Genomic DNA, 9,726 nt, shown 5'->3' with positions numbered 1-9,726 from the left:
AGCCTCTTGTTCCACGACATGGTCAACAGCGGCTACACGCTCCAGACCCTGCGGCTCGACCCCACGATCGGACTGAGCCCGGTGATGGCGAGCGACGGGAGCGGGTTGACGATCGGGTACCACGTGACGGCGACGGTGCTGGGCGACACGTTCACGCGGGCCAACGTGCTCGTGCAGCTGTGGCACGGCGGCGTGGGTGTCACGGGCCGGCTCATCGGCACGGTACTGGTGCCGCGCGTGAACGGCTCGACGACCGAGACCAAGAGGTCCGAGGTGTCGATCTTCTGGGAGACGCGCAACCCGGCGCTGTTCGGCAAGCAGGAGCTGCACGCCGTCATCCTGCACTCGGGCTTCTCGACCGAGGCCGCCAACGTGATCTCGCACGTGTCGCACACGGTGAGCGTGGCGTGCTACGGGCGCGTGGACCAGTGCGGGGTGTGCGGCGGCAACAACGGGACGTGTGCCGGGTGCGACGGGGTGGCGCTGTCGGGCAAGGCGGTGGACGCGTGCGGGGTGTGCGGCGGCAACGGATCGACGTGCTGCATTCCCAAGCCGACACAGGCCCAGTGGCACTACGTGCGCATCGATAACACCAACAACGGCAATAACGGATCTAGCATCGCTCCCAGCGACTCGTCGTCGTGGTCATCGATGGTGACGCGGGCGCGCGTGGGCGACCTGGTGGTGTGGGAGAACCTGCTCAACTGTGAGGTGAAGATCGTGAGCGGGGCCTACGACTACAAGAATGCGCCGGCGCTCGAGCTGTCGCGGTTCAATCAACATGGCCACGCTGCCGAGCCGAGCGACCTGCTCGACGATGAAGCCGTCGAAGCTTTCCTTAAGGTGGCTCCCTCCTACATTATGCCATGGCGTTGCTGACTGGACTTCATACCTACCATCCTTGTGTGTCGTGTGTCGTGTGTCGTCGTGCGTCGTGTCGGTGTCGGTGTCGTGTCGTGTCGTTTGTGTTTTCACGCGCAGGAATACGCATCTATGATGCAAATCAAAGATTTTGTGGAGCGGCCCACGTCTTCCGCGGCTGTTGCACCGCCCGCAACCGACTCCACGTCTGCCTACCTCCGTCGGCGATCCACCGCCGGCGACCATCAGTCGCAGCAGAACCAGCAGATCACGGACCTGTTCCCCGGCTGGTACGAACCACGCCTGGCATGTCTCCCATCGGACACCGGTTGTTTTTTTCATGTGGCACCACAACAAACAAACTGACATGCAACACACGGCAAATGCACAACGCACACGACCCCCATGGGCACAGGAGGACGACTCGGCCCTCGGGCGGTGCACGTTTGAAGTCCGCAGGCGCAGCCAACAGGCTCAGGACTTGGGCGTTGGTGAGGAATTCGTGATGGGCGGCGTGTGCTGCGCCCAGGAGGTGGAGGCCGATTACGACTCGACAACGATAATGGCGGAAGACGATGACGGCGAGCCGGCCGATCGCCTGCATGAAGCCGGAGTCAGGCGTTCTCTGCGAGTGTCGGTGGTCGCCGCGCTTGTCGAAGCGCAGCTGCGGCTTGATCGCCTGACGACGCTCGCCAACTCCACCGGCGTTTTCCTACACCCAGTGGAAGAGGTGAGCCCGCATCACCACACACGACACGAGATGCGAATTGCGTTAGTCACGACACACGGCACACGACACACGACACGACACACACGGACACGACACACGCCGCGCTTGTCTCACCCCACCTCCGCCACCGCCAGGTCATGTCGCAAAGGACCGCCAAGGCAAGGTTTGAGAAGAAGGAGATCTCGCCCGCTGTCCGCTGCCTCTGTCGTCGGTCGTCGTCGGACTGTTCCGACCTGACCTGCGTCAACCGCCCGTCCCCGGACGCCGGGTTCCTCTTACCAGGGCTCTACCGCTTCGCTCCGATCATGGCCCAGCTCGACGGCCCGTCGGCGGTGCTGGCGCCGGGCGCGGCGAGCATGCCGCACAGGTTCTTCAGCCCGGGCCTGTACGTGTGGCACGACTCCAACAACCCGGCGGTCCACGGCGTGGTGCTGGTCACGCCGCCGGACCTTGTCGTAGACGAGTGTGGCGTGTGCGGCGGCGACGGCACCTCGTGCCGCGACTGCCAGGGCACCCTGTTCGGCCCGGCTCAGGTGGACGTGTGCGGTGTGTGCGCCGATCGGACAGCGCCAGGCTACGCGCCCAACCCGGCCATCGACTGCGCCGGCGTGTGCAACGGCTCGGCCATGATCGACGAGTGCGACATGTGCTCGGGCGGCACCACCGGCCGGGTGTCCAACGCACAGATGGACTGCAGCGGTACCTGCCACGGCACCAGCGTGTTCGACTGCGCGGGAACGTGCAACGGCAACGCTGTGCGCGACTGTGCGGGAATCTGCAACGGGGACACTCGGATCGACTGCTTCGGCGTTTGCGGTGGCCCGGCCCGAATGGTTATCTTCCAAGGTCAGCCTCCTACTTGCATGAGACCATACGGCCAACGTGACCAGGTTCGTTCTCTCTTTTCCTCTTTGTTTGTCCGCGCGCGCGCGCGCGTGTGTCTGTCTGTGTGTCTGTATGTGTGTCTGTCTGTGTGTCCGTGTGTGTGTGTGTGTCTGTGTGTGTGCGTGTGTGCGCGCGCGCATTTATTAGGATTATTATTTACTCTTCTTCCACCTGCAGGCCACGACGGGGGAGCAGGAGCAGGAGCAGGAGACGGAGGAGGAGGAGGAGGAGGATGAGAAGAAGGCAGTGAGTTGCGTGGAAGACGGGGCAGTTGCGGACTGCAAGGGCGTGTGCAACGGCCCGGCGCGCCTCAACCCGTGCGGCTTGTGCGTGGCGCCGGCCGACTACGACCGGGGCGAGGGCTACTGGGTGGACTGCGCCGGCACGTGCCGCGGCACGGCCCACATCGGCGACTGCGGCGTTTGCGTCGGCGGCCGCTCTGGTCTTTCGGTTCGTTGCCGCCCCTCGACGCCTCGTGTTGTTGGTTCTGGAGTGCTGCATTTGTTTGTTCGTTGGCTATTCCCCCCCCCCCGCCGCCGCCGTCGTCGTCGTCGATATGGTACTTACCGATGTCCCCGTGGCGGCTGCTGCAGCCCAACGCGCACAAGGACTGCCAAGGGACGTGCTTCGGCAACGCGACGCGCGACCAGTGCGGCGTGTGCTTCGTGGAGGGCGACGGCCATGTGGCCAATTCGGGCAAGGACTGCACGGGCATGTGCGGCGGCAAGGCCGTGGTGGACGAGTGCGGCCAGTGCGTGCTGGGCACCACCGGGCGCGAGTTCAACACCGCCAAGGACTGCGCCGGCCAGTGCTTCGGCGGGCGCCTCCCCACCGACCCGTACGACCCCACCATCATCTTGATATATATTCTAATTACGCGCACACAACGAGTTATACGAATAACTTAATCCCACTACTTTTTATAATCATAACAATATTGTGCTAAGCCCAATAATAATTATTGGGTTGGTGGTGGGGGGGCGGCAGGGCGTGCGTGTGTGAGCGCGAGAAGCTGGACAAGTGCTTCGTGTGCGGCGGCGACAACTCCCAGTGCGCCGGCTGCGACGGCGTGCCCAACTCGGGCGCGGTGCACGACCTGTGCGGCGTGTGCGGCGGCGACAACACGACGTGCTGCTTCCTGCCCTTCGCCCAGGCCACCGTCCTCATCCGCGACTTCGGCACCGTGCTCCTGCCCGTCGGCGCGCTCGACGCCGGCGAGACCCTGCTCGTCACCAACCTGCACGACAACAACGGCTACACGTTCCGGCTTGTCAGGCCAGTGGACAGCGCGTCGTCGTCAAGAAAGCTCAAGATCGTTGCCCAGTACCCCAGGTTGTTGCCGGGTAACAGCCTCAGGGTGGTCGTCACCGAGCCGGGCGAGTACGTGCTCCAATCGGCCGAAAGCTCGGCCGTGTCGGTCCGGTTCAGCGTGCGCTTCAACCGCAAGATCAGGGACAGCTGCGATCGCTGCGTATACGCCGACGCCGACGCCGACGCCGACGCCGACGTCAACAACGACAACAACCGCGCGGCGTACGACCACTGCTGCGAGGTCATGGAGGCCAAGGACGACGTGCACACGTGGTTCGAGACCACCCACTTCCACGCCGCGGCCGACCCGGCGGTGGTCACCCGCGTGGCGCCGCGCACCGGCGCCTACCGGAGTGCGCCAACTAGGCACCTGCTGCGCCTGCTGGAGCCACAGGTGGTGGAGTGGCGCGCCGAGGGACAGCGGCTGGCGGTGGGCGACGTGGTGGTGATCGAGAACCGCGACCTGCTCGACCACGTGATCTCCATCACCGGGCCGCAGCCCATGCCCGACGTGGTGCTTGACCGCGGCACGGTGGCCGTCTCTGGGCCGGTGCTCACGCCGGGCACCTACCGCGTGGTGTCCCAGAACAACCTCATCAACACCACCTTTACGGTCGAGTTCGCCTTCGCCTGCACGGTCCACGCCCATGAGGAGCTGCAGCCAGCAGGGCGGCACAACGCGGTGGTAATGGGCCTCCTGGCGGGCAGCTTCACGCTCGTGGCGCTGTTGGCTGCAGTCATGCTTTATGTGAGGGTCTGGAGGAGGAAGGAAGCCACCACAGGGTTGTAACCATTTACACATAATCATGCATGATCCCAAAAAAAAAATGGAATTGCAATGTTGCACTCTTGGCTTTCCTTTGTTGTCAAAATGAACTTTTCACTTCTTTGTGCCCTTCCCACACAAGGGGCGAGGAGGATACAGCCAGATGAAGAGAGATTGAGTTCAGGATGTTCCATTCTGGGTGGGTGGAGGCGCCAGCCTTCAGCACTCTCCTGATGTTGGTCAAAGTACAAACCCAGCTGCTCTTGCCCACTGCAATACTTATGGATCCCACTGAGTCCCTGCCAACAGCCCAACAGAATTGCCATCACAGTCCCCCACCAACAGGAGTGGATGACAACACCCTCCAGAGCACAACCAATACCTTCACCAACCTCAACCATCCCTACCTTGTTCCCTATGTTCCTCCACCAACAGCCCCATGGCATCACCAACACAATCACCAACAGCCCCACAGCATGCTCCACTATCAGCCCTACTCAGTCCCTCACAAAATCCTTCTCCAATGCCATCTCTCACTCCTGCACCTTCAGCCTCTGTTACCTCTACCACCTTGCCCTCTGCCTCTCACACACAGTCACCCACTCACATGCCCTTGCACAGCCAGACAAGCTCACCCACTAGCTTGCCCACCAGCACACCCACCAGCACAAGGAGGAAAAGCCTGACAGGAAGGGGAAGCACAAGATTCAGACCAAGGACAAAAAAGAGGAGGAAGAGGAGGTGATGGAAGTTGTGCAGGAGGAAGAGGAAGAGGTGCATAAGAGAGAGGAGGTAAAAGTGCTGGCACACAAGGAGCCAGAGGTCCATGACTACAAGCAAGGCCAGAACAAGAACAAACATCAAGCTACTCACACAATCAGATGCTGACTTGGGTATGTGAATCCCTCCCTGTTTTATGTTCATCAAGTCTACAAATACAACTTTCCATGCACATCACAATTTATTTGTCCAACCCAAACTCTACTACAACAAGGCACCTGCCAAAAGTACATCACTCTTCCCTTGCCTTGGCACCATTGTGGCCTGACAACTTATTTCCCCACTTCCCCAGAGCAGTTCTGGGCATCACCTCCTATTGGAGTGACATGAGGGGTAGAGATGGAGGCATTCCAGGCTGCTGAGGCAGCAGCAAGAGATGCCAGATGCTGCCTCCTTGAGCCAGATGAACTGCAGAGGATCTGCCTTGCCTTGCAAGCACATTGTGCTGCCTTGCACATTGTGCCTGATGTGCCTGATGTACCTACCTGAGGTGTGGAAAACTCACCTTAATTACAGGAAGAATTGCAGTTGGCAAGCAGGGAGTGGTTCTGGTGGAGAAACTGTTGGCATGAAGGAGGCCAATGTAAGTGAAGCAGGACGTTGGCGGGGGCATGGTGAGGATGTTGGTGTGTGATTGAATGGCGTGGCAAATGATTTTACTTTTCCTGATTGTTGGGTCCTTGGTGGTGCCGGGGTATGCCCGCGGCAATAACCTCCCCCAGCGGCACAGGGCGGCGGCTGGTGTTGGTGGCATCCACAAGGATGGTGGGACTGCGCGCGGTGATGGACTTGACTCGCATGCGCCACGCCGGCATCTTCTTCTTCTCCTCCTCCTCCTTCTCCTCGACCTCGGTGGTGGTGGAAATGATCTTGGGACGGCCTTGGGACGAGCCTCGCTGGTTTCCTCCTTGATCGACTGAATGCCCTGCATGATCATGTCCATCTGCTCGACCCCCCCACTCAGCCGTGCGCCGCGTGCCGTGTGCCGTGTGCCGCGTGTGGTGCCGGGTGGTGTTACACGAACCTCGAGCTGAGCGTGGGACGAGAACTGGTAGGATTCCCGCGCAAGGGTCTGTTGGGCCATGCGGTGCTTCCTATAGACCACCGTTCCGGCCACGGCAGAGGCTGACAGGACAACCAGCAGAGCCGCAGCACCGAGGGCTGCAAGAACGACCGCAGTCCCGCTGATAGCCGCAGCAGTGCTTGCACCCACCGGTGCTAATTACATAATTAATTACATAATATTAGTATTTTGTAGCCTTCTCGCTGCACTGATTATGATTTAGGTCCATTAATGCCACGGTGAAAGAGGGGAAGTGATTGCATACCAGCGGCGGTGGTCATGGCGAGCATGGAAGAAGAGCCCAAGAAGAACTAAGAACTTGGGTGGCCACCAGATTGACGGTGTTCGCGCCGTTGGTCAGCGTCAGGTCGGTGGTGACCAGCACTCCGGACACCACCTGCCACCCGCACACAATTTCTCTGGCTGTTACTGTTTCATTTCCAATGGGTGGGTGGGTGGGTGGGGTACCTGGTAAGTGATGGAGTTGATACTGGCAACCTGGTACGCCGTGGTACCCGAGGCGAGATTGCCATTCCAGCTCTCCAGCACTGCCTGTTGTTGGTGGGTGGGTGGTGGGTGGTGGGTGGGTCAAACAGAGCCTCCCCCCAAAGAAAGAACAACTACTAAATGACTGACCTGTGCTGATTGGTAGGCGTGAGCGGTGCGCACGTTGCTGTGCACCGGAGCGCCGGGCACGATGTCTGACGCGGCCGCTGACCTGGTGTCCCGCTGCTGCTGCTGCTGCTGCTGGGACGACTCTTGTTGGTGGTATTGTTGGTGTGGTGCGTTTCTGCGAAGCTGTGGACTCCTCGCCATGGCCACGGCAGTGATCTCCCATGTTTCGATACCGGCCGTGTCCTGGCCTCTTGCGATGCGGCCATAACCTGCCCCCCCCACGTTTGTTATTATCATTTGTTATTATCATTTGTTCTTACCATTAGAAATTGGCTGCAGCGGCGGCAGCCAAGGCAGCGGGGGGAGGGGTATGGGGGCCAGGGCCGAACCGTGGTCTCCCCAGGCCACGCCCCAGGAGTTGGCAAAGAGCCAATATTTGCCGCCTTCGGCCGCTGTGCCCCATCTGCACAACCAAATGCAAAAAGCAGCCACCCACCACACGCGCCCGTCACCGCCAGCAAGAGTAAGCACGCCAGCAAACACACCCCAACACCCAACACCCAACTAAATGGTGTGCAACCAACCAAACCAAACCAAAGATAGAGAGAGAGAGAGAGATAGTCCGGACCCGATGATTGTCACCACATGACCGCCGACGAAATCCCACGACGCTGCCGAGCAGCTCCCGGAATAGATGCCCGTCGGAGTGGTATTACTGGAACAGAGGCCCAGAGGGAGAGAGAAAGAGAAAAAGAGAGAGAGAGACGCGCACCCGTGTGAGGACGCGCACTGCTATAACCGAGGGTGGGTCGTTTTTTGGGGGGGGGAGTAGCGTACAAGAAATTGATCATGTTGTTGCACAAGAAAATGTTGGCTGCGACGGGGCCGTTGGTTTGGATCTCGCTCATCAGCTCCTTGACGGACATGACCAAGGTCTGGTATGTACTGATCCCTTTGGTGAGGCTTTTTTGTGGTACTTGAGTATGGCGGGTCGCAATTCCCTGCACCCACGACCCACAACCCACGACCACACAAGAAAGGAGAGGTGTTAGCCACGAAGATAGCAACGTTGCACACACACACACGACACGCGCATGTAGTAGGGAGCGTGGAGGTGCAACACGCACATTGCAAGTGCGAGGGCTGAGATCCCAACCGCTGGAGAATCGGAAGGGTCGGCATCCAATCGTCGGCAGGCCCGTTTCGCCCATCCACTTGGCTGCAACCTTGTTTTCACTGCCGTGGCATGGGTTGCCCGGCGCTGGAAGAGTAACACAGTCGAGCAGCTCCTGCGGCGAGAACTGCGAAAGGCTGCACGCCTGTCCGTGGCTGCCGTGGCGACGGCAAACGCCGCGCCGCTGCGTGACACAGAGAGAGAGAGAGAAAGAGAGAGGGCTTTAGAACACCACCATAGTGCTCATTTGTGGTAGTGATGGGGATGGCGGTGGTGGTGGTGATGGTATGCTGGTGGTGGTGGTGGTGGTGGTTTGTTTACCTGCCACATAGACCCTGGTCCATGATGGTGGTGGGGCACGAATGCTCTTCGCGCCAGTTGAATGACGCTTGGACTACACCCAGTATATACAACACATCACCATTGTCATCAGCCCTCATATAGAAATGAGATAATTGTGAGTGTGGGGAGGAGGGAAAGTTGCGTACAGCAGCCCTCATCGCCTGTGCAGCCGATGTCGATGGTGCTGCTCGGCCGTCCCTCGTGCCAGTCAAGCCGGCCAGAGCCATCGCACACGCCCTGCAGTCTACTCGCGCCGTGCCGCCACACACGCCGGCGCAGTCCATCGACGCGCCGGTTAACCGGCCCGTGGTGCCGCCCGTGCACTCGCCGCACTCGTCCAGCGCCGCCGAGCCATGACACACGCCGGCGCAGTCGATGGCGGGTTGGGAGTGTAGCCCGCCGCCGTCGGATCAGAGCACACGCCGCACGTGTCCAACCGGGCAGCGCCATGCGGCACGCCCAGACAATCAATGCACGTCGAGTTGTCACCGCCGCACACGCCGCACGCGTCGACGGCGATGTCCGACGGCTCGACCACGATGACGCCGTGGATGGCCGTGTTGCGATGGTCGTGCCACAGGTAGAGGCCCGGCCTGAAGAACCGGTGCGGCACGCTCGCCGCACCCGGCGCCAGTGCGGATCTCCCGTCGCGCCCGGGCGCGGCTACGGCGTCGATGAGCGTCGTGCTGTACTTGGCCCCGCCGCCGCTGCTGGGGCTCGACGAGCCCATCATGAGGCTGCGCATGCCTCGCTGCTTCGTCGTCATCGTCGGGTCGTTGGTCATCGTTTCGTTGTTGGCGCTCGCCGCGTCGGCCGTGGTGGTGCCAGCGCTGCGGGGCCGTGCCTGCGCCATCTGGGCGAACGACATGCCCTCCCTGATGAGAGGCCCGACGGCGGAAATGGCGGCCGTGGGGGGCACGGGCACGCCAAAGGCCAGCGGGATGAAGGAGGCGCCCACCGGGATGCCGACGCGCAGCACGCCCACACCGACCCGACCGATGGTGGACGCCACGTACTGCGCCGAGCTGCCCGCGGGCGCGTTCTCCTGCCAGGTCTTGAGCTGCGCGTCGAGCATGTTGAGCGGGATCATGACCGGCGCGACGGCCAACGACACCGGGTCAAAGTTGGTCGCGAGGGTGACCAATGACATCGGGTCCGACGCGAAGGCCACGAGGGAGTCGCCCGCGAATGACACCGAG

The 9,726-nt window shown here is 61.1% G+C and overlaps 2 protein-coding genes and 1 pseudogene across 2 annotated transcripts in view; 1 reads left to right on the top strand and 2 right to left on the bottom strand.

Annotated features, from left to right (window-relative positions):
* Positions 1-18: 18 nt before the first annotated feature.
* On the top strand, positions 19-4,577 carry ACA1_047290 (uncharacterized protein; the record flags this gene model as incomplete). Its single annotated transcript, XM_004338344.1, has 7 exons — positions 19-843; positions 982-1,151; positions 1,321-1,591; positions 1,726-2,481; positions 2,654-2,926; positions 3,070-3,314; positions 3,464-4,577. 7 exons carry the CDS (start codon positions 19-21, stop codon positions 4,575-4,577), a joined length of 3,654 nt encoding a protein of 1,217 aa, XP_004338392.1.
* A 1,412-nt stretch (positions 4,578-5,989) lies between these two features.
* Positions 5,990-8,685, bottom strand: ACA1_047280 (annotated as a pseudogene).
* Positions 8,686-8,822: 137 nt separating this feature from the next.
* Positions 8,823-9,726, bottom strand: part of ACA1_046970 (FGGAP repeat domain containing protein) — a gene marked incomplete at both ends in the record, with an annotated part of 8,592 nt that continues 7,688 nt past the window's right edge. Inside the window, one exon of the mRNA XM_004338343.1 lies at positions 8,823-9,587. Coding sequence (XP_004338391.1) covers positions 8,823-9,587 — 765 coding nt within the window. The remainder of the gene's footprint in view (positions 9,588-9,726) is intronic.

The sequence above is a fragment of the Acanthamoeba castellanii genome (genome assembly GCF_000313135.1).
Source record: "Acanthamoeba castellanii str. Neff unplaced genomic scaffold scf7180000084580, whole genome shotgun sequence".
NCBI classification, from domain to species: domain Eukaryota; phylum Discosea; order Longamoebia; family Acanthamoebidae; genus Acanthamoeba; species Acanthamoeba castellanii.
The sequence above is the reverse complement of the archived record's forward strand: the minus strand, read 5'-3'. Positions and strand labels throughout refer to the sequence as shown.